The sequence below is a fragment of the Uranotaenia lowii genome, chromosome 2 (assembly GCF_029784155.1).
Source record: "Uranotaenia lowii strain MFRU-FL chromosome 2, ASM2978415v1, whole genome shotgun sequence".
Classification (NCBI taxonomy): Eukaryota; Metazoa; Arthropoda; class Insecta; order Diptera; family Culicidae; genus Uranotaenia; species Uranotaenia lowii.
In genome coordinates, this window is record NC_073692.1 from 111,872,765 (window position 1) to 111,899,311 (window position 26,547).

General features: G+C 30.5%; 1 protein-coding gene across 1 annotated transcript in view; it reads left to right on the forward strand.

The window, feature by feature from the left end:
* Window positions 1–26,547, forward strand: part of LOC129741779 (protein spire-like) — a 432,182-nt gene that overhangs the window by 236,154 nt on the left and 169,481 nt on the right. The window contains exon 6 of the mRNA XM_055733564.1: window positions 16,445–16,477. Coding sequence (XP_055589539.1) covers window positions 16,445–16,477 — 33 coding nt within the window. The remainder of the gene's footprint in view (window positions 1–16,444; window positions 16,478–26,547) is intronic.

Sequence of the window (26,547 nt, forward strand, 5' to 3'; positions counted from 1 at the left end):
AAATCGAAACAGTGAAACACCAAATTTCGTTTCTCCGAACCACCGCGACATCGCAGTTAATTTCGCATAACTGAAGCTAGCCTTTGAGCTACCCTTATAGTTACGGATCATTATCGGTTAGTTTGTAATTATTTTTTTTTTTGCTGAATGTGACTTTGAGCATTTATCTTAGAAGTGGGTATTTTTGAGAACAAATTGCATGATAAATGCGATCAGAACTGTGCTATCACGATCACCTAAAAGCTTTTAGCCTGTTTTCAAAATATAATTAAGATTGTTTTATGAATTGATCTTGAGGTTATTCAAAAATCAAAACAATCGAATATCTAAATTCTTTCCGACATTCTTTCAATTCTCAGAAAATCGGAAAAATTTAATCGCGTTTTGTTTTGTTTTGTTTTGTTTTTTTCATGCCCGATAAAAAAATTGTCATATTTTTTTTTTATCGGTGTGATTCCAACTAATTTGAGCTAGTCGTCTTGTTCAAACGAGTTTTAATAAAAAATCAATTGATGTATTGAATCAAATACTAATAGACAGTGTTTATCCTTACAAGAATTCATTGTCAAAGCAATAACGACAATCACTAGAAATTCAATGTACAATCTGTGAGGTGTTCCTTTTGTTTTGAGAATCCTTTAATTTCAATTTATAAAAGATTTATTCTTCAAATGCCTGGGTCATTTAACCTAAAACTGAATTGATCAACATTTTTCAAAATCCTAAGCACCTTTGTGAACTTTCAATGCAGGTTAACCTTCTATTGCCAAAATCTGACCGCAAATGATCTACTTTAAACAGCTGCATGAGGCGCGTTCGCTTATATGTATTGTAGTTGAACCTAGACAGAAGCCAACCACTAACCGAGGATATTTTACGATGCCCGAAAGCGACCCATTAATTTCCGAATGGAATCTGAAAAATTATGAATGACCCCTACCAAAGTCTACTAAAGACCTAAAGACGGACAGACGACGGTGGCGCGGCACATTTAACCTACTTGCTCGTGCGTTGGTTTGTTCAATCGCATTTGTTGCCGTCTTCAGAAGACCAAAACTCATCAGCTCAACTCAACTCAAGCTCAAGCCAGCATTTAAAACTTTTCATTTCGCGCCTCCAACTAATGCATCTTTGGGTACTTTTATGCTACAACACTTGGCGAAGGTGATCAATTTCGGTCGACACCTTCTTTTGAGGCTTACCTATGAGCGCTTCTCAGATTGATGGCGATGATGGTCTAGTTTGAGACTCATAAATTTCATCTCTTTTGGAAAGGAGGCTCGAACAGAATTCAAATGGTACTCCAAAAATGGGCTTGAAGTACTTTCAAGACCCCATATGTGTAAAATGATGAAATTTTTAAAACCTCTCATACTAAATATGTCTTATTTAAGACCCTCTGTGAGATTTATTAAAGTTTCCGGATACAAACTTTAAATTTCTAGAGACAAGTAACAATCTAGGAAATAGAAACATTCCAAAACCTATTCTACCCAATAAAAGCATCATTTCCAGTGCAGTAAAAACTCAACACACACTTCTTTATTAACCTCCGCAAGTGTGGCAAGGCCATCGTCATCATTCATAAAAGTGGCTGCATTCTTCCGTCCGTTGATGGACCAGAGCATATTTAGGCATTTCCCTATTCTGCATCAGACATCAAGCCGCATACCGGTTCAACTTTCCACGCCATTACACATTTATGACAGCAGCAGCAGCAGTTGGAAAAATGTTTTCGGTAGCTGGGTTGTCATCGTCAAAGTTTATTATGCTTTCTGCCTCCGGCGGAATTAAGTCATTACCGAGGGCAGTGCGGTAGCAAAACAATAAAGTTAGCGTTTTATAAGGAGTTTGATGTGAGCTCCGAAAATTTCAGATTTCTTTAAGGAAGCATGGCGTTTTCGATCGTTTAATGCATTACAAATATAATCTGATAATGATATAATCAATCCAGTTTTAAAAAGGCTTATTCCAAAGAGAGAAAAACTTTTCATATTAGTTCTATCGACAAATAGGTATAAAAACTATAAAAAGGAAAATTCATACTGTATAACCCTTGCCTAAAGTTACTTGTAATATGAAATTTTTATATACAAGCCAAAGTGTACACCAAAACTCCACAACCTTTCAGCATGATAACATTTCTCATTTTCTTCACTAAATGGCAAAATGAACAAAATTTACAAACATTACAAAATTTACAAAATACACAAAATCTACAAAATTTTCGAAAATAACCAAAATTTACTGAATTTACAAAATTTACAAAACTGACATAGTTTACAAAATTTACAAATTTCATAAAACTAACATAATTTACAAAATTTACAAAATTTACAAAATTTAAAAAATTTACAAAATTTACAAAATTTACAAAATTTACAAAATTTACAAAATTTACAAAATTTACAAAATTTACAAAATTTACAAAATTTACAAAGTTTACAAAATTTACAAATTTTACAAAATTTACAAAATTTACAAAATTCACAAAAATTTACAAAGTTTACAAAATTTACAAAACTAACTATTCTATTCTATTTTGTTTATTAATAGAGGATTTTAACCAACATGGTCATTCGTCCTCTCACACCAAACTAACAAAATTTACAAAACAAACAAAATTTTCAAAATTGACAAAATTTACAAAATTCACAAAATTTAAAAAATTTACAAAATTTACAAAATTTACAAAATTTACAAAATTAACAAAATTTACAAAATTTACAAAATTTACAAAATTTACAAAATTTACAAAATTTACAAAATTTACGAAATTTACAAAATTGACAACATATACAAAATTTACAAAATTTACAAAATTTACAAAATTTACAAAATTTACAAAATTTACAAAATTTACAAACATTACAACATTTACAAAATTTACAAAATTTACAAAATTCACAAAATTTACAAAATTTACAAAATTTACAAAATTTACAAAATTTAAAAATTTACAAAATTTACCAAATTTACAAAATTTACAAAATTTACAAAATTTACAAAATTTACAAAATTTACAAAATTAACAAAATTTACAAAATTAACAAAATTTACAAAATTTACAAAATTTACAAAATTTATAAAATTTACAAAATTTACAAAATTTACAAAATTTACAAAATTTACAAAATTTACAAAATTTACAAAATTTACAAAATTTACAAAATTTACAAAATTTACAAAATTTACAAAATTTACAAAATTTACAAAATTTACAAAATTTACAAAATTAATAAGAGTTACAAAGAGTTACAAATATTTGCAAAATGGACAAAATTAACAAAATTTACTTTATTTACAGAATTTACTAAACTTACAAAATATCCTTTTTTACAAAATTGACAAAATTGACAAAATTTACAAAACTTACAAAATTGACAAAATTGACAAAATTTACAAAACTTACAAAATTGACAAAATTGAAAAAATAGACAAAATTGACATTATTGACAAAATTGACAATATTGACAAAATAAACAAAATTGACAAAATTGACAAAAATGACAAAATTGACAAAATTGACAAAATTGACAAAATTGACAAAATTGACAAAATTGACAAAATTGACAAAATTGACAAAATTGACAAAATTGACAAAATTGACAAAATTGACAAAATTGACAAAATTGACAAAATTGACAAAATTGACATAATTGACAAAATTGACAAAATTGACAAAATTGACAAAATTGACAAAATTTACAAAATTGACAAATTGACAAAATTGACAAAATTGACAAAATTGACAAAATTGACAAAATTGACAAAATTGACAAAATTGACAAAATTGACAAAATTGACAAAATTGACAAAATTGACAAAATTGACAAAATTGACAATATTGACAAAGTTGACAAAATTGACAAAGTTGACAAAATTGACAAAATTGACAAAATTGACAAAATTGAAATAATTGACAAAATTGACAAAATTGACAAAATTGACAAAATTGACAAAATTGACAAAATTGACAAAATTGACAAAATTGACAAAATTGACAAAATTGACAAAATTGACAAAATTGACAAAATTGACAAAATTGACAAAATTGACAAAATTGACAAAATTGACAAAATTGACAAAATTGACAAAATTGACAAAATTGACAAAATTGACAAAATTGACAAATTGACAAAATTGACAAAATTGACAAAATTGACAAAATTGACAAAATTGACAAAATTGACAAAATTGACAATATTGACAAAGTTGACAAAATTGACAAAATTGACAAAATTGACAAAATTGAAATAATTGACAAAATTGACAAAATTGACAAAATTGACAAAATTGACAAAATTGACAAAATTGACAAAATTGACAAAATTGACAAAATTGACAAAATTGACAAAATTGACAAAATTGACAAAATTGACAAAATTGACAAAATTGACAAAATTGACAAAATTGACAAAATTGACAAAATTGACAAAATTGACAAAATTGACAAAATTGACAAAATTGACAAAATTGACAAAATTGACAAAATTGACAAAATTGACAAAATTGACAAAATTGACAAAATTGACAAAATTGACAAAATTGACAAAATTGTTAAAATTGACAAAATTGACAAAATTGACAAAATCGACAAAATTGACAAAATTGACAAAATTGACAAAATTGACAAAATTGACAAAATTGACAAAATTGACAAAATTGACAAAATTGACAAAATTGACAAAATTGACAAAATTGACAAAATTGACAAAATTGACAAAATTGACAAAATTGACAAAATTGACAAAATTGACAAAATTGACAAAATTGACAAAAATGACAAAATTGACAAAATTGACAAAATTGACAAAATTGACAAAATTGAGAAAATTGACAAAATTGACAAAATTGACAAAATTGACAAAATTGACAAAATTGACAAAATTGACAAAATTGACAAACTTAACAAAAATTAAAAAAAATTATAAAATTCACAAATTTAAAAAAAAAATTCACACAATTTACAAAATTTGAAAATATTTCAAATTGAACAAAATTGATAAAATTGACAAAATTTTCAAATATTGAAAAAAACTGAAGCGAAGATATACTATCCTTTTATTAATTTTTACAAACTTTTTAAAATATTTGTGTTTTGAAGCAATATCAAAACAACAAATTAATGTTACTTGATTTATCGGCCTTATCGGTGAAAAGTGATGTCCTTTTAAGTAAGAACATTTTAAGAATTTGAAATTTAAACGGTGGATTGAAAGTAAGAAGAGATGAAAAATAGTAAAATTGCACTCGCTCGTTTTCACCATCTATCATTGCTCATAACTTTTTATCCGTCTCTGAAATTACAAATTCTGAAGATGTTCTTACTAAAACGAACATCACTTTTCACCGATAAGGCCGATAAATCAAGTAACATTCATAAATTACGGTGATTATTCATTTCTTAGAAACCAAAATTTAATATCTGTATTTTTATTAAAGCTAATGCTTAAAAATGCTGATTTAATTAAAGCTGCAAAATAAATTTATTTCTGAAATATCAGAAAGTTTGACACTACCTTAACCTATACAATGAAATCTGGTTGGTCCGAAGTCTACATGTGGTGAACACATATACTCCGGAAGGGCGTTTCCTCGCAAAAATGCTCTTTCGCTCTTTTCAACATCTGTTAAATTTCCTCCTCACTTCTCTATCCATCTTTATCAATTTTCAGTTCTGATATTCTTTCTTCAAGAACATACATTTCACCGATATGTCGAAAAATAAATTTACAAAAATTAATTAACGGTGGTTAACTTATCTTAAAAATAAAAAAAAAATATTTTGAATTTTTTTGCATAACATGTCTTTTCTGGGGTAAAAGTTAGGTTTAAGATTTGTTAAGATGAAATATATTGCTAGATTTAAAAAATATTTAAAATCCAAATATATATTTTCTAAAACTTTCAGTACACCTCTGGCGATTTATGAATGACAAATTTTGCTATCCAGTACAAATATTCATACTAAATTTAAACTCATTTCGCTAATCCAGGACTGAATGGATTGCTTCCAAAAATGTTATTGCTATTGGTGGCAGTAAAAACAATCAAAAAGAGTTCTGGTGTAAAAATGTATAAATTTGAAATTTTTATACAAAGCTTCCAGCGGTCTAGTGAGTAGTGCTTCAATTGTAAGTTAAATGTACAAGATGAACCAATTCTCATTGAGGAGTGCAACCTTTGAGCACCGAATTCAAATCGAACGGGTCAACAATCCGGTCGCGAGTTCAACAACCGTCTGCCGCCAGGCCCCAAACTAGGCAATAAATTCGTATGCGCCGCCGGCCGCCCGCCCTCCAGTTTATTGCAAAACAAAAGACATCAACGGCAGTTTGATCGCGGGCAAGCGACGAACCTTTCCACTGTCCATGCGCTCCTCAGTCTCTGATCGATTTGATCGATATCGGCGCCCCATTCGATCAAAATGGATTTTGGGTCAGCTATTTTGAATCGAATTCAATTCCCTTGAAGACAACTGACTTAGGGCGCCAGCTTGCGAAAACATGCATGCCTAAGTGTGGCGCCTTTCTTAAGGCTGTGCACAATTCATGAGGGTTTGTCCCTTGACTGAATGAATGCCGCCATCACATTGTGCTATTTAGGCATACTCTGTAACCAAAAATTAAGCATCGTTCAAGTCGTCGGTTCACTTTCGTTTATTTGAATGGGACCAGCAAAAATATTAAAAGTAACATCAAACTTCCTTCGATAGGGTCAATTCTTCCCAATCAGGCAACAACGTTGAAAATTCATCAGCTGGTCCATTGGGACATTCAACTGTTAAGCGTCGAGATGGTTTCTGCAGGGAAAGTTCTCAAAGGGGACTTTAAATCGAACACCAATCAGCAACAGAAGCTCGAAAAGGAAAAGGAAATGAATCAATTAGCATTGGCCCTCGATAAGGTCGATTGGCATATTGATTTTTGTTCATTATTATTTTCGATAACGAGAGCAACTTTTTACTGTCGATATTTTTCGAGTAGATTGGTGGACAAAATTAATCGACGAACTTTAACAGCTTCCAGTCTGTAACCAAAATAATTGTTTGTATTAATGTTTCACTTATTTTCAACAAAATACCAAAAAAACTTGAAAATTGTCAATTTGTAAAGGTGGATTCCGGTCATGTCAAAGATAAGTGGAACGAAAATTGTTTTGCAATCGCCGGAAAAAAAAATAAAATTACTGATAAATTCAGTTGCTGTCGGAACAACAGCACAGCACACGTTAACGAATTGTCAAAAAACCCATAAGTAAAAACGAAACCCACATAAAGCAACATTTTCGCATTGCTATCAGTAAGCGAACGGCAAATGTAGATTAATGGAAACACATTCATTTTTCTGCAGCTGAGATAACGAAAAAAAAAGAATACTCGACAGCCAAGGGCTGCAGACAATCGTCTGGAAGTGTTTTTTCCGGGGGCTTTTGCTCAATTTCGAAAACAGGAGCCAGTCAGCCAGTCATGTCAAAGGGATAAAAATCGTTCGTTTGTGTTTTGATGGTCACTTTTCAACAGCTCGTCGACTTTTGTTGCTTTCTTCCTTCCTACCAGTTCCGCAGAGCCCGAAAGGGTGGAAATCCTTTAATTACCTTCCTGTAGCCTGTTTGTGGGTCGTTTGGATGGGCATCTTTTTTCCTCTCCATTCCCGGTGAAGTTGGGAAACTACTTTCACTGGAACGGCTTCTTGAAACTTTTGCCGTTTTCAAGGCTCGTAGGTGAAGGAACGGGTGCCTCTTGCTTATAAATGGCTGTAAAGTTCCTGCTGGCAGTTTATGCAATTCCTGGCCAGCCTCAAAGATCCGGAAAAGCTGACACGTGAAAGGACCGGAGGCCATCGAAAGGTGGCTTAAGTAAGCCGATTAAGGAAGATTACGTTAAATGTTGAAATTTTCTCCGGCAAAACGGTAGGGCTAGGTGGTAATATTATAGGTCAGGAATTAACTTTGTATTGGAGCTTCAGTTTACACTTTACATCAATAGGGGCTTGTGATATAGCTCAGTTGGCAAGTCTGTTGTCTCCTGAGCCGATGTCCGCGAGTTCGAGCCCAAGAGTAAACATCGAACACAGTTGTACCGGATAGTTTTTCAATAACGATCCGCCAACTGCAACGTTGATAAAGTCGCGAATGCCATAAAGATGGTAAAACGACTATAATCGAAACAAAACAAAAAAAAAACTTTACATCAAAGTTAAGAAATTTGTGTTAAAATTTCATTGATTTTTTTAGGTTAAAATTGATCTGGAATGTATCGAGTTTATTACAAAAATCATCTTTGATAATGATTTTTGATGATTTAGAGTTTTCACAGGCAGCCCAACTACCCAGACAAATTTGTAGTTCAAATTCTTTCCTCGAAGTAAGAGAGGAATTTGAACAATGTATATTCACTCCCTGGATCACCTTCGCAAAATCCGGAAATAAAACGGGCAAAATTGTGGATCATCGGATATGATCGGAAATATTCGAAAAATTTTATCCAATGTTGGATCGATAAGTGTAAGTAGGGAAGGGAAAAATCCGCGGGAGTAGATCTTTTTGCGGATTCCTTCGTCAGTGCGGGCATCAGTCTTTTTTATTTTATTTTTTTTTTTAATTTTAGACCAAGAACTATAAATAAAATCTTTATTGATCTCCTGTTCTTGAGAAGTGGGAAGTTTTGAAACAAAGGAAAATAAAAGTGAAACGGATGACTCGGATTTTTTAATTTCACTAGACAGTTTATAAAGCAAATCTTTTTTGGTCTATATTACGCGAAAACATTGCCAACCTTTTGCTTTCACTTTATATCAAGAAAGAAGTCAGTTTCATGAGAGAAGGTAGGGAAATAAGATTTGTTTACCATTTGTTTTTATTTTTCTAAATAGGCGTGTTGCAACGCACACAAGGGAAATGCTTGTATGACATAAAATAAAACGAATAAAAACATAAGAATTTGCATGTTTATACCTAAATCTGTTTTTTTTAAATAAAAATTTCATGTCAGAATAAATTTACAATTTCATCTAAATACTTTTACATCTGAAATCTTAATTTGTATAGAAGAAGTTTAAAAAAGAAATATGAAGTCCATTAAAAAGTAAAATAAAATGATTTTTCATGTGATAGGATATTTACCATCTATTGAATAAAAGATCAAAAACTTTTTTTTTTTTTAAGGAATTTAACAGCAAGCTGTCATTCTTCCCAATTCCTTTTGTTTCTGTATTCCAATCTTGTAAAAGATCAAAAACGAGTATCACAAATTGTGATAAAAATAAAAAAAATTAAAATAAAAAGATTTTTAATGTGATAAGATATTTACCATCTATTGAATAAAACATCAAAAACGAGTATCACAAATTGTGATTCACAATGCACATTAATTCACATACTTGCGAATTTCACAATCCAAATCCAAATATTAATCTACATTAGGCATTATACTCTAAAATCCTTTACGAATTATGATTTTAATCAAGATTATTTGTAAATAAGATATAAGTCATTTAAAAAAAATTACTTGCTAGTTGGATTCGAAGATTTTTATAGGAAAATTATTAAAAATTCCTTAAGATCATGAAACTTTTTGGAAATGCCAATTGATAATTTTGAATTTTAAAATAAAGTATTTAAGATAGAACTAAATCCATTCATAAATGTTTAAAAATTACATCCATTATACCACTACACTTTTTCAACTTTTTTCTAAAATGCTGATTGAAATACATCGTATTTAAATAAATAAAACCCGATTTAATACACTTGACAGTGGATTGTAGCCTTTGTTACAGCCTGTAGGTAAATTATGTTTGGAAACATATGACATGAAATTCAAACAGAACGATAGATTTTAAAACTTTGAATTATGATTAAAGAATTTCGAACGCAGAAAATCACAAGTGAAATGAAAAATTAAAAATGCGGAATTGTTTGTAGGATCAAAGTATTTTAAAATATTCATAACTTTCATATAAATAACATAAAATGCAACCTATAATTGATAATTTTTTAATCAATGGAACCTACAGTATCCTGTCTGTTGCGTTTCCATGATTTTTTTTTTGAATATGTTTAATCTCACTCAATGTACTCTTTTTGGAGTAACAGCATATGTTAATTCAAAATAAAAGAGATTAAAAAATGAAGAATAGAATTTAAAAATAGAAGCTCAACTATGTGTACCAAATATTTCAACGATTGCTTTAAGTAACCTCTGAAGTGAAGGAAAAGAGTAAATTTAAAAAATAATAAGGAAAAACTACAATCGCTCTAGTAAAATACGCATCGTAGAATGTAATGGAAATGTTGATTTCAATAACCGGACGAATTAACAATTGATTTTGTAAATATTGACAAATATGACGAATCTGAAAATTTTATCAGAATTTTCAATTTTGCCCCGTCGTGTTGTCATTATTGTCAGTTTTGTTAATGTTGATATTATTGGAAATTTTGTCAATTTCATAATATTTTTCAATTTTAAATTAAAAAATTGACAAAATTTGAAAAATCGAAAAAAATTAACCAAACTGAAAAAAAAATCAAAAATAAAAAAATTTAACAAAATTAACCAAATTGACCAAATGAACATAAATGACAAAACTGACGAAATTGACAAAAATGTTAAAACTGTCAAAAATTATAGATTTGGGAGAGTGGACAAAACTGACAAAATTGACGAAATTGGAAAAATTCGAAATAGCAAAAATGACAAAAACGACATAAATGACAAAAATGACAAAAATGACAAAAATGACAAAAATGACAAAAATGACAAAAATGACAAAAATGACAAAAATGACAAAAATGACAAAAATGACAAAAATGACAAAAATGACAAAAATGACAAAAATGACAAAAATGACAAAAATGACAAAAATGACAAAAATGACAAAAATGACAAAAATGACAAAAATGACAAAAATGACAAAAATGACAAAAATGACAAAAATGACAAAAATGACAAAAATGACAAAAATGACAAAAATGACAAAAATGACAAAAATTACAAAAATGACAAAAATGACAAAAATGACAAAAATGACAAAAATGATAAAAATGACAAAAATGACAAAAATGACAAAAATGACAAAAATGACAAAAATGACAAAAATGACAAAAATGACAAAAATGACAAAAATGACAAAATTGACAAAAATGACAAAAATGACAAAAATGACAAAAATGACAAAAATGACAAAAATGACAAAAATGACAAAAATGACAAAAATGACAAAAATGACAAAAATGACAAAAATGACAAAAATGACAAAAATGACAAAAATGACAAAAATGACAAAAATGACAAAAATGACAAAAATGACAAAAATGACAAAAATGACAAAAATGACAAAAATGACAAAAATGACAAAAATGACAAAAATGACAAAAATGACAAAAATGACAAAAATGACAAAAATGACAAAAATGACAAAAATGACAAAAATGACAAAAATGACAAAAATGACAAAAATGACAAAAATGACAAAAATGACAAAAATGACAAAAATGACAAAAATGACAAAAATGACAAAAATGACAAAAATGACAAAAACGACAAAAACGACAAAAATGACAAAAATGACAAAAATGACAAAAATGACAAAAATGACAAAAATGACAAAAATGACAAAAATGACAAAAATGACAAAAATGACAAAAATGACAAAAATGACAAAAATGACAAAAATGACAAAAATGACAAAAATGACAAAAATGACAAAAATGACAAAAATGACAAAAATGACAAAAATGACAAAAATGACAAAAATGACAAAAATGACAAAAATTACAAAAATTACAAAAATTACAAAAATTACAAAAATGACAAAAATTACAAAAATTACAAAAATGACAAAAATGACAAGAATGACAAGAATGACAAGAATGACAAAAATGACAAAAATGACAAAAATGACAAAAATGACAAAAATGACAAAAATGACAAAATTGACAAAAATGACAAAAATGACAAAAATGACAAAAATGACAAAAATGACAAAAATGACAAAAATGACAAAAATGACAAAAATGACAAAAATGACAAAAATGACAAAAATGACAAAAATGACAAAAATGACAAAAATGACAAAAATGACAAAAATGACAAAAATGACAAAAATGACAAAAATGACAAAAATGACAAAAATGACAAAAATGACAAAAATGACAAAAATGACAAAAATGACAAAAATGACAAAAATGACAAAAATGACAAAAATGACAAAAATGACAAAAATGACAAAAATGACAAAAATGACAAAAATGACAAAAATGACAAAAATGACAAAAATGACAAAAATGACAAAAATGACAAAAATGACAAAAATGACAAAAATGACAAAAATGACAAAAATGACAAAAATGACAAAAATGACAAAAATGACAAAAATGACAAAAATGACAAAAATGACAAAAATGACAAAAATGACAAAAATGACAAAAAAGACAAAAATGACAAAAATGACAAAAATGACAAAAATGACCAAAATGACAAAAATGACAAAAATGACAAAAATGACAAAAATGACAAAAATGACAAAAATGACAAAAATGACAAAAATGACAAAAATGACAAAAATGACAAAAATGACAAAAATGACAAAAATGACAAAAATGACAAAAATGACAAAAATGACAAAAATGACAAAAATGACAAAAATGACAAAAATGACAAAAATGACAAAAATGACAAAAATGACAAAAATGACAAAAATGACAAAAATGACAAAAATGACAAAAATGACAAAAATGACAAAAATGACAAAAATGACAAAAATGACAAAAATGACAAAAATGACAAAAATGACAAAAATGACAAAAATGACAAAAATGACAAAAATGACAAAAATGACAAAAATGACAAAAATGACAAAAATGACAAAAATGACAAAAATGACAAAAATGACAAAAATGACAAAAATGACAAAAATGACAAAAATGACAAAAATGACAAAAATGACAAAAATGACAAAAATGACAAAAATGACAAAAATGACAAAAATGACAAAAATGACAAAAATGACAAAAATGACAAAAATGACAAAAATGACAAAAATGACAAAAATGACAAAAATGACAAAAATGACAAAAATGACAAAAATGACAAAAATGACAAAAATGACAAAAATGACAAAAATGACAAAAATGACAAAAATGACAAAAATGACAAAAATGACAAAAATGACAAAAATGACAAAAATGACAAAAATGACAAAAATGACAAAAATGACAAAAATGACAAAAATGACAAAAATGACAAAAATGACAAAAATGACAAAAATGACAAAAATGACAAAAATGACAAAAATGACAAAAATGACAAAAATGACAAAAATGACAAAAATGACAAAAATGACAAAAATGACAAAAATGACAAAAATGACAAAAATGACAAAAATGACAAAAATGACAAAAATGACAAAAATGACAAAAATGACAAAAATGACAAAAATGACAAAAATGACAAAAATGACAAAAATGACAAAAATGACAAAAATGACAAAAATGACAAAAATGACAAAAATGACAAAAATGACAAAAATGACAAAAATGACAAAAATTACAAAAATTACAAAAATTACAAAAATTACAAAAATTACAAAAATTACAAAAATTACAAAAATGACAAAAATGACAAGAATGACAAGAATGACAAAAATGACAAAAATGACAAAAATGACAAAAATGACAAAAATGACAAAAATGACAAAAATGACAAAAATGACAAAAATGACAAAAAATGACAAAATTGACAAAAATGACAAAAATGACAAAAATGACAAAAATGACAAAAATGACAAAAATGACAAAAATGACAAAAATGACAAAAATGACAAAAATGACAAAAATGACAAAAATGACAAAAATGACAAAAATGACAAAAATGACAAAAATGACAAAAATGACAAAAATGACAAAAATGACAAAAATGACAAAAATGACAAAAATGACAAAAATGACAAAAATGACAAAAATGACAAAAATGACAAAAATGACAAAAATGACAAAAATGACAAAAATGACAAAAATGACAAAAATGACAAAAATGACAAAAATGACAAAAATGACAAAAATGACAAAAATGACAAAAATGACAAAAATGACAAAAATGACAAAAATGACAAAAATGACAAAAATGACGAAAATGACAAAAATGACAAAAATGACAAAAATGACAAAAATGACAAAAATGACAAAAATGACAAAAATGACAAAAATGACAAAAATGACAAAAATGACAAAAATGACAAAAATGACAAAAATGACAAAAATGACAAAAAAGACAAAAATGACAAAAATGACAAAAATGACCAAAATGACAAAAATGACAAAAATGACAAAAATGACAAAAATGACAAAAATGACAAAAATGACAAAAATGACAAAAATGACAAAAATGACAAAAATGACAAAAATGACAAAAATGACAAAAATGACAAAAATGACAAAAATGACAAAAATGACAAAAATGACAAAAATGACAAAAATGACAAAAATGACAAAAATGACAAAAATGACAAAAATGACAAAAATGACAAAAATGACAAAAATGACAAAAATGACAAAAATGACAAAAATGACAAAAATGACAAAAATGACAAAAATGACAAAAATGACAAAAATGACAAAAATGACAAAAAATGACAAAAATGACAAAAATGACAAAAATAACAAAAATGACAAAAATAACAAAAATAACAAAAATAACAAAAATGACAAAAATGACAAAAATGACAAAAATGACAAAAATGACAAAAATGACAAAAATGACAAAAATGACAAAAATGACAAAAATGACAAAAATGACAAAAATGACAAAAATGACAAAAATGACAAAAATGACAAAAATGACAAAAATGACAAAAATGACAAAAATGACAAAAATGACAAAAATGACAAAAATGACAAAAATGACAAAAATGACAAAAATGACAAAAATGACAAAAATGACAAAAATGACAAAAATGACAAAATTGACAAAAATGACAAAAATGACAAAAATGACAAAAATGACAAAAATGACAAAAATGACAAAAATGACAAAAATGACAAAAATGACAAAAATGACAAAAATGACAAAAATGACAAAAATGACAAAAATGACAAAAATGACAAAAATGACAAAAATGACAAAAATGACAAAAATGACAAAAATGACAAAAATGTCAAAAATGACAAAAATGACAAAAATGACAAAAATGACAAAAATGACCAAAATGACCAAAATGACAAAAATGACAAAAATGACAAAAATGACAAAAATGACAAAAATGACAAAAATGACAAAAATGACAAAAATGACAAAAATGACAAAAATGACAAAAATGACAAAAATGACAAAAATGACAAAAATGACAAAAATGACAAAAATGACAAAAATGACAAAAATGACAAAAATGACAAAAATGACAAAAATGACAAAAATGACAAAAATGACAAAAATGACAAAAATGACAAAAATGACAAAAATGACAAAAATGACAAAAATGACAAAAATGACAAAAATGACAAAAATGACAAAAAATGACAAAAATGACAAAAATGACAAAAATAACAAAAATGACAAAAATAACAAAAATAACAAAAATGACAAAAATGACAAAAATGACAAAAATGACAAAAATGACAAAAATGACAAAAATGACAAAAATGACAAAAATGACAAAAATGACAAAAATGACAAAAATTACAAAAATGACAAAAATGACAAAAATGACAAAAATGACAAAAATGACAAAAATGACAAAAATGACAAAAATGACAAAAATGACAAAAATGACAAAATTGACAAAAATGACAAAAATGACAAAAATGACAAAAATGACAAAAATCTCAAAATACATATACATAAATGACTAGGATTACAGAACAAGAAGGACAAAGCTACAAAAAGACGAAAACATTCGCATTTTGTATACACATAGTTTCGTCAAACGTAACAATTTATTTTAAAAGCTTCGATATTTTTGCGGGTACGAACGGATCTTTGATTAAGATTTAAAATTGATGTCGAGAATATAATGCTTGGAATTTGAAAATAAAAATCTCATCAAGACTTAGATGTTTAAATTTTGGTTTCATTAGAAAACATTAAAAATAAATCGCTTTAGTATGATAAGTTGAATTTCGACTTCAGACTCGAGTATCAATTTGTCTATTTTTCAAACAATTCATCATATACTCAAGTTATGTCTAAAAGTTACATCTAACGTTCAACTCCATGGGTTTTACCTTTTTCGTGTTCATGTTTATATTAGCAGTCCCTCGATTCCAAATATCGTGATCATTAGATTTCGCCCTAACCTCTCCCTCAGTTGTACTAAATTTCCAAAACATATCTAGCTATTTGAGTACATAGTTTACCTTTACATTTTCTTTCATTTATTCATGCTGCAATATCCTGTTGACACAAATGAAATAATATCACACTCATAACACTGGGTGATGACAGCTGGACGAATCCATGATTTGGCAAGCGATACAAGTAAGAAAAAGTTTTTCAGCTGCTCCACTTTTTTTTCGGTCAAAATAAAGAGTATTTTATTTCCCTTCGCTTGTGAACCCTAGTCGGGTCTTTTCCGTTTGTTGTCTTTTCTCTAGTTAAACATTTTTACATCCCTTGCGAAATTTTCGCTCGTTGTTGTTTTTTTTTCAGGGGGGTGGACTTGCATCAACCCGATGCGTAAAATTTGCACATTTTTTGACACTATAAACCGAGCACATGTTAAATGTTTAGTGTTTCGTTGTTGTTTTGATTTTTTTTTGACTTTCGCGTCCCTTTTTTTTCAATAAAAAATCAAGCCTCGAAATATGACCGTACAATATATTTCAGAGGAAGTATGATTGTGTAACTTTTGTTGAATCAGATTTTTTTTTCCGTTGGTGTGCATAAAGTCTGCATAAGTGAAGAGCATAATCGCTAAACATGCTCGACCGGATGAAAATTTAATAGTAGACTGACTGCGCGAAATTGAGAGTTAAAAAAAGTTGGGTGTCTGCTTGGCGGAAAGATGGGTGGGTGCACACATTTTACATGCATGCTCATTCGCACATTTCCGTCAGTTGATTCGCATGGTTGAATTTTTTCGGTTATTTTTTTGTTGTTGATGCATGTTATTTCTTTTGAATGGTACTTGGTCAGTAGATCGCTCTACTAGATGTTTATAATTGAAGCTTATAGAAAATGAAGCCTTGATTCACTTTTGATTTCCCAAGAAAAATTATCTACTGTGCTGTAAAAATCATAACATTTGTCTATGCCGAATAATGTATGTTTTATCAGTTCAGATATCTTCGTTAAATATGAATAAAAAAAATTTACACAATTTTCAAAATCCGACAGCACTCTGAAATTAAAATCTATGAAGATTGGTCAGTACTGTCATCTAACTTCTAACAAACGTAGGTCTCTATCTGTTACACTTCGAGACTAACAGGAGGGCTGAGAATTTCAAAACCTGGACCGAAACTTCCCCGGGGCAAAAATATTTCGCTCAAACCCATCAAATTTTGCATCGAAGTTCTATGAATCCTACATCACCGTTTCAACACCATTCCATTCCATCGAGATGTTGACGGAACACCATTCGGTGTAACATATAATGGGATGGAAAACAACTCGGTTTTAAAGTTTATGGTTCAGTCAGTAGAACCGTTCCTTTGGCGCACCAATATTTATGACCAGCCCAGGTGATTTATCGTCTAGTCCGTTCACCTAAACTATTGCTTTTGCTGCTTTAGAACTAGATCCTATCGACGCAAATTCGAGTTGTTGTTCAATGGGAGAAGAGGAGTTACTGCAGCATCCCGTGGGTTCCCGGGTTTGCCGATCGATGCCTTTCATCTCCTGTTTCGAAGCTTAGAGCGAGAGCTAAACGCGTTTCAGAACGAATGGTTTAAAATTCCAGAACTAATCGAACCGCGGCAATCGCTTCATGCCTCCAGGTGCTAGGATCTGGCTTAGACTCTGAAACAAAACTGACAACCGGCTAAATTGGCACAGTTTTCACCACCCCATTGAAGACTGCGGTTTTTTTTGTGGTTGTGCCCTTAGATGATCGTTTAAAATTTCGTTCTAAAAAAACCATTTGAATGTTCATTTATATTTTGTTCGGAAAAGGTGATCAATAAAGTCTTACACATTTTTTTCTCTATTTCAGGATTTTTCAAAATAGACAAACAAATTTGTTCTACCTCGATAGATAATAAAGAAATTAATTTTCCAAGAACACGACACAAACCCATCCATTGATCTAGGAAATTCTTCCAAAGCTGTTCCCGATCATTAACATAATCTGCTCAGTTGGTCGTTTAATAGTCCATTAGGTATGCAGGCACATCTTTTACCGTTTTCCCCGGGGCACCTGGCCGGTCGTGAATTCCAGCCACCTTTTGAGAATGGGTTGTTGTGCATTTTTTTTTTCTATCCTCTTCTTGCTAAATTCGTTAGATCAAGTGCCTTCGATAGGTTTGTTTGTGCACCACGGGCTTGGGTCGATCACATTTATCAACCTGGCTGGGCAGAGATTCCCCATTCTGCGTTCTGCTAGAGATCCCAAATGGGGTTCCCGGCAAATGTTAGTAGCAAATACGCTGGAAATGGCCGCTGAACTTCGCTGTCCTCCTAGTTTCCTGGAAGGATTGAAATAGGGACGAAATTTCTATTGGTGATTGCACTGATAAATAGGTCTGAAATATGTTAAGAATATTACTGAGTCAAGTTGACTGTACCCTTTCTTGTTTATAATATTACAAACTTATGAAATGTCCGATATTTTTTGAGCTTTTGTAAAAGCGTTCTGATCGAATTTTGCGTCGAGATCAAGTTAATTCGAAAACTTGAATTTGAAGTCTCATTTTGAACGACTCAACTTACAGATGGTATTAAAGGACATGCTTTCTTGCGTGGGTTTCGTTGTTTTTTATTTATTTCAGGCCCAACGTTCGTGTTTCCTTGCAGTTATTAATTTTTATTTAGGAGCAGAAAAACAAAAAAAAGGGTGAATTTCAATATTTTAGACAACCGGTAGACGGACCGGTATAAAGGTTGAACAATCCATTTCAGTGAGTCCAACGCCGATTTCGACAAGATATCAAAAGCAACCCGATTACAAATACAAAATGACAAAATACTGAAAATGACAAGAATTTTTGGTTTCAAAGATACGTGTGGCGTCTTAAATAAGACCTGTGTACACTTTAAGTACTGTTATGATTTAACTAGCCAGAACGAATGTATCTGCAATTGAATCTACTTTGAAAACGAAATTTAAAAATTATCTAAAAAATGTGGTCGAAACTTAATAATCAAAACAACCAGAATTTGGAAAAACAGATTTTTTAAGAAATCAATTCTATTGGTGAACGATACCTTTTCATTTGTGGAATTCCAAACCAATTTTCTATTTCTTTCTTTCAAATATTTCATAGAAGTTAAAATTCAAAGTAAAAGGGTGGCTTATAATCCTCCATCCCCCTTTCAATATTTCAGCGTAGGATAAGCATCACCTTATACGGTCAATACGGCCTAAAATATGCTATTTCTCCAATGAGTGTAGATTATAACATCTTCTTTTCCTCACAAAAAGGGTCACAAAGCGATTCTCTCAAATGTAAAATCGCTGAGATACAATATTGCCTACTTAATACGCAAATAAAACAATCAGAATACATGAAAATGTGCGTTTTGGCCCTCTTGATAATGTAATTTGTTCTGTTTGTATGTATGTAGATAATCCACCATGGATGCACGGGTTCACCGCAGTTTCGCCAACATATGCGCTGAATTGCATTCTTTAGATTATGAGTTCGGCTAATCTTCAATGTCTTATTTGGAGAACCGTAAAAAATTCAACACGTTTTCAGTGTTATGAATCTACGACAAGTATTCCGCACTTGTGTATATACCTGGCCAGCTGGCAACTGATTGAACATTCTTATTATATAGTCAGTTATAAGAGAAAACACATCTTACCATCTTTCGAATCCCATAAGTGGCCCACACTATTTTGGAAATGAAAGATTTGTTCGCGGGCAAAACTACTAATTTTTCTTTAATATTCAAGGAAACAAAAAAAAACAGATTTTGGAATACGATAAAAAAAAAATTAACATTTACTCCAAGTAGAGGGAAGTTTTCCTCAATGCGCGTATTGGACAACCATCAAAAAATAGATTAGCCATACATTTTTTTCTAATTTGAATGAACCAATAAAACGACGTTCAATAAATAAATCGACGTTACAAAAACAATAAATCGACGTTCAAATTACAATCTTACAGTGAAAATATAAGAGCTTAATTCTGATCTTATAAAAATATGGTATTAACAAAATATTACCATGAAATGGCCATCTAGCATAACCAGCTATGTTTCATGGCAAAAAATTAGTGATATCTAAAGTTTCGCCAAAGTTTAAGCTTTGAAGTAGGTATGCTTGAAATAAGTTTCTACCATTCTCTATTAAATTTTTAGAAAATATTGCAAGTGGAATCGGAATATAGCTTTAGCGGAATTGAAATATTACATTTAATACGCCTGGTTTTGGCAAACGGCCATTTTGACTACTTTTATCATTATATCATTTTCTTAAAGTGATTTCGGTCTTATCAGGTCAATTAAAACACTTTTTATATGTTCTTCATCCAACGTTTTTATGCTCCTGTATTTAATTCTAGTTCCTTGATAAATAATGAATATAATTCGAAACATTGGATGCAGCACATATAAAAAGTGTTATAATTGACCTGATAAGACCGAAAAGCCAATACATAACGTTAAACTTATTCCCGGTCGAACAATAAATTGATCAAAAAACTTTAAGAGATTCTGACACAAAAAATTCTCTAAAGTATACCAAACAGATGTTCGCTCATGTGCATGTGGTTTCTCGACTCCTATCTATTAGAATATGGTAGAAAACGAGTGATTTTCTCAGTATGCGCTTTTATCCCGCCTCTCCCCTACTCCTATTCAACAGGTTTTGACTTTTTTGCCTAACTAGATACGAAGTATGGCCTTGGTCAAACTGTTCAGCGGAAAATTTCTTTTGAAAAATTAATAAATTAGCACAAAAACAGTTAGCAGGCTCCGAATCCACAGAAAAAAAACATAAAAGATATTGATTTTTCAGAACAAAATATTTAAAATTCCTTTACAAACCTTAAAGTTAACATTTACTCATATGCACGTTACTGAAAAATTCTGAAAAATATCTTGAATGAGTTTGGAACCAATACGAGATTTTTTAGACCCAGGGTTTAAGTATTTAAAATTTAAGTGTCATTACACACATATTTGTTGGAATATTTGATAAAATCGAGGTTTTTTAATAGACCTATACACAGCAAAAAATATTTCCTGTAAAATTGCGCAAATGTTCTATAACAAAAAAAGAGCAGGACATTTACCGTAATTTTACAGGTCGAAAAACAAATAACGTGACATTTAATTTTTAGTGTACAACTTTTTAACAGGACATTTGCTATAGTAATAAATGAATCTTCGTTAACTTTTAAGGAAAAAAATTTAAAAGTACAGATTTTGTTAATTACAGGTTGATTTATTTTAAAGGTTGCGGTTACAGTGACACGTAATAGTCAATTTTTTTTCTGTGTATAGCTTGCCTCTCCCATGTAGAATGTTATATTAGGGTTTGTGGAAAGAAGTTAACAAAAAAAAATATCAGCTAGCATATCAACTGATGTTCTGTAGACCTTTAAAACTTTTATGTATTCTCTAAGGTTTTAGAACTTCTTTTAGCTGAACTCATAAATGTAGAAACACCAATTGACTTGAAAAAAAATTCAAAACCCTGCTCCAGAAAAGTTTATGATTTATCTTATCATAAATAGGAGAAAATATACATGTTTTATCAACACAGATTTCACTTTTTTAAGGATATGTTTTTTTAAAACGACAATCTATTCGTCTCGATTCATTAAACATACACACATTCTATGAAGTAATTGAATCAAAACAAGTCTATTAACACACGTTTCAAAAAAACACAAAAACAGAACATTTTTTTTTTGTGACTGAATGAAAAAACCGAAAATAAAATGTAAATCCAAATGTCGTCGACTTATCGAAATATATATGAGAAGTCTGATAACTCAAATCTCATATTTTGGGGACAAGAATGGGAATTTGATATAAAGCACAACAGACTACGTTTCTATGAATTTATAATCTTGAAAATTGGCAGAATCGAGTGACACATACATTTTTCGGTATAATCCATTGATACTTATAAGTGTACTTGAATAAAAATGCAACACTTTTTCTCAATTATTCTAAACTTTTTATTTTATCTAAGTTACGGAAAATTTTGCAGATTGTCCTTCTTCGTCACAAAAACCAAATATTCGACTTTTTATCACTCCACCACAGCTTTTGCTTGATGGCACGATTACAGATCCAACCAAAACAGAATAACAACTTTGTGGGACATATAAGGCTGGTATAAAGGTCGCCTTTCAGGGCAGCCTTCTTTGTATATTTATAAGAGTAGGAATGGATGTATGGGTAAAAATTACATGATTGAATTTAATAAACCAATCATATGCATTTTGTGGCCCAAAAATCTGACCTATGCCAAATTTCAGCTCAATGTGATTTGATTTAGGGGTGCCTCAAAGCACCCAAAATTTCGGTTTTTTAACCTCAAAAATCATCAAAGGAAATCGGAAAAGTCGAAATCCTAATTTTGATGCCAAATGACTTTAAAACGTCAGAATCTGGTGTTATTTCAAATTTTTTTGTCAAAAACCGAATTTTGAATTTCTGGCGAAATAATCAAGGCTGGAGGAGGGGATGCCTAAATGGGCTATTTTGAATGGACTGCGTCGTACCTTGCTAACCGTCAGGCGTACACAAAAATAAAAAATTCACGCTCGAGGAAATTTGGCATGCCGTCTGGAGTACCGCAAGGTAGTCACCTTGGACCTTTATTATTTATTATTTTTGTAAATGACTTGTGTGCAACGCTTCAATCTGACACGCTTATGTATGCCGACGATCTGAAACTCTATAGGAAAGTGATTAGCGAATTTGATTGCCTCGCCCTACAAACTGACATCGCCAAACTAGAGGACTGGTGCCACTCAAATGGAATGACGGCGAACGCAAAAAAATGTAAAGTGGTTAATTTCTCACGTTCACGTAATATTGTTCATTACAACTATCAACTTTCTGGAGTGAGCTTGGAGAACGTGAAGTCTATTGTTGATTTAGGTGTTAAAGTGGATAGCCGACACACATTTTCTGAGCACATTGCGCTTACTGCTGCAAAAGGTTTCGCAGCTCTTGGATTTTTGCGCCGAAACACTTCTGATTTCGACGATATCTATGCCCTTAAAGCCATCTACTGCTCTTCAGTGCGTAGCATCATGGAGTACGCTGTGCAGGTTTGGGCTCCTTCTCAGAACACCCAATCCTACCGCCTCGAACGAGTTCAGCGAAGTTTCGTTAGATACGCTTTACGACAGCTTCCTTGGAATGATCCACATCGACTACCACCGTACGAACAAAGATGCAGCCTGATGAATTTAGCGACACTCGAAAAGCGTCGAGCCGAGTTGCAGCAAACTTTTATTTTCGATACCCTAACCTGCCGAATTGATTCATCATATATTCTCCAACGTGTCAACATGTACGTCTCGACCCGAACACTTCGACAACGCCAGTTTCTCTGGATCCCCTATCACCGTACTGCATATGGCCGAAATCACCCGTTGGATAAATGTTGTGAACGTTTCAATTCTGTATACCATCTGTTTGATTTTAACATGTGTAAACGTAGTTTTAAAATAGCTATAAGTAGTGTTCCTTAATCTTAAGATACAAAGTCTGTAAGGTCCATTCACCAAAGACAAATCAATAAACATCTAAATGGGCTATTTTGAAATTTCAATTTTGATGTTAAATGACTTTAAAATTTACGAAATGTCGAGATCAAGTGTAACCAGGCAAACAAAAAAATTGGCCCAAAATATACATTCTGGGGCGCGAACAATCGAACAGAAAGTTGGTTTGTGTCTATTTTTTTTTTTTCGAAATGATGGCAGAACTCAACGTTTTGTGCGTTTTTATGTCATTTGGTATCAAAATTCTCACACATCAGTTTTTTCGGTCAATTGAATTATATTTTTGATTGAGATTTGATTGATTTGTGAAATTTGACATTACCCATTCAGATTCCACCCAAACATTTATACATTCATTTTGTCAACTGTTATGTAACACTGACTGATTGCAGCTTCCACAGATCATTATTCATCTCAAGTATTGGACCGCAAATATTTTAATTTTCTTTCCTTGTTTATTTTTGGAACATCCGACAAGACGTGTCGACGAAAACTTTCTGCCTGGAATCCTGCCAGATGCTTGCTATTGAGTTCGTTTTGCTGACTATTACAATTTTTTTTTAAATATCTCCTCAGTCTCCTCCTCAGTCCAAATATTTTGCGCCCGATTTGGCCACCGTATTTCGTTTGTTTTACCGGTGGGCAGCTTTTTTACCTTTTAGAAATGATATCAAGCCTGTTTATTATTCATCTAGGTGAACCAGTCAGATTTTTGAATTTTGTTATCACTTCCTCAATCAAATTTTTTGGAAAGCGCTCGATAACCTCTACCTGCGTTTGATAAATTCCTTCCTTTGAGGATTCAACCATTTCCGGTTTTATTTAAATTTAAGCTCACTGTTAGACACTCTTGGATTCATTAATCGACGACGAACGAAAATCAGATTAACAGCTGTTTTTTGGGGTCTTCCATTGGTTTTTTTTTTAGATTTTTTTTGATCCGGCCAAAAAATTTTGGTAAATGAGCTTCTATCTGAGCACTCTATCTCAAAAATTACTTGAAAGATTGTCACCTTATGTGTACATCTAAACATTACATTAATAGATAGCTTCACTGAAAGTGTAAACGATTCTCATCCATGCATTCAAAAGCTAATCACAAAACAAAGTGTTGCATTTTTTTGTCGAAATTCAATATTGACAGACTGTCGACTAAATAAAATAATTATAATCACTAAACAATGAATTTATTGGACCGATTATCAGAATAATGTGGTACTTTCTATTAGAGCTTGATTGAGCTTATTGAACCAGATAGCTAGTAGTATTATTGGTATGATTTGCGATTGAATCGAAAGTGAAGATGAGCAGAAGCTTCGGCGGTGGTGAATTCTTGAGCTGGTGAGTTTAAGCAAATCCAGAAAAGTTTTCTTCAGCGTGAACACCAACAAAATTGTGTTGAAAAATTATTTAGAAATGACGAACATGGGCCTTAATTTACCCGGAAAATAAATATTGAATCATAATTTGGTTTGAGCTTCTACATAGATAGTGCTGCCATCAATGACTTGAAACTGGAAAAAGTGTGGTTTGTTGATTGCTGTTTGTTGATGTCTCGCGGCTTGATTCCAACGTTTTTTTTCCAGCCACTTGGTTCTGCAAACCGTAGTTTTCTTCACTGGGTACGTCTGTAGAACGGCAAGAATTGTCGAATCATAGGAACGCTGACAAAGTGTAAAGAAGAGGCAGGGAAGGCGTTATTCGCTGATTTATTGCACCGATCGACCGCCGATCCGTGGACAAAACTTCAAACGATCGATGACGACGAATCGGGACGCTCTATCGGGTTGAGCCTGTCTGCCATTTGGGTGCCAGTTTCAACTCTAGAGGGTGTGTTTGTATGTGAGATCAATTTATTCTGCATTACACGGACCGACAATTATTCAATTGTTGCATTTTGTGTGGCAGTTGAATGGCCCGATTAGTGAAGCATTGAGAGCATAGCTAGATATGAAATTCTGACGTGTGGGGGGGGTCTTTTTGGGGACGATTGTGCATCGATGTTAAGGTTTGGTGACCCTTTTGGCGATGCAAAAGTTCTGATCGGTTGTATAATGCGATCATTTTTGTATGAGTCATTCTTTTTCATTCGATCATCTTTCGATAGATCAATGTTGAATTTTAGTACCTATATTGCTTTTTTGCAGTTGTTATTACGAATGCAATTACAGTGTCAGTTTATGCCTAAACTTTCTTTTCAACTTAATAGTCTATTTTCTCTGATTGATGAAACAGAAAGTGGACACTTTTTAACAGCCCCCAGACATGATGGCGACACACTCGACCATCAAAAAGTTGCCCTTCAAAATGGGGATAACGTACTTACGCACCAGAAATGATCATTTGGTTTTTATGTTGCCTCTAAAGTTATAAAATTAACTTTTTTTAAGACCAACCAACGACCTACAACGAAAGATAAACAGAGGGTGTAAAAAATCTTCGGTACATCGACCCAGATGTACAAATGTATCGTAAATCTGAACTTTTCTCTGCTCGTGTCATCAAATGGCTAAGTTCAGCATACGGTATCTTGCAGAGGAACTGTTGAGAGTTCGGACCAAAAGAAAAGCAATCTCTCGGACTTAGTGCAGCGAAGAAAGGGCTTAAACCGCCAGCAGCCGACAAGGGCATTAATTTTCCTGCAACATGTTGATCATCATAAGAAGGAGAGGGCGACTTATTTATGAT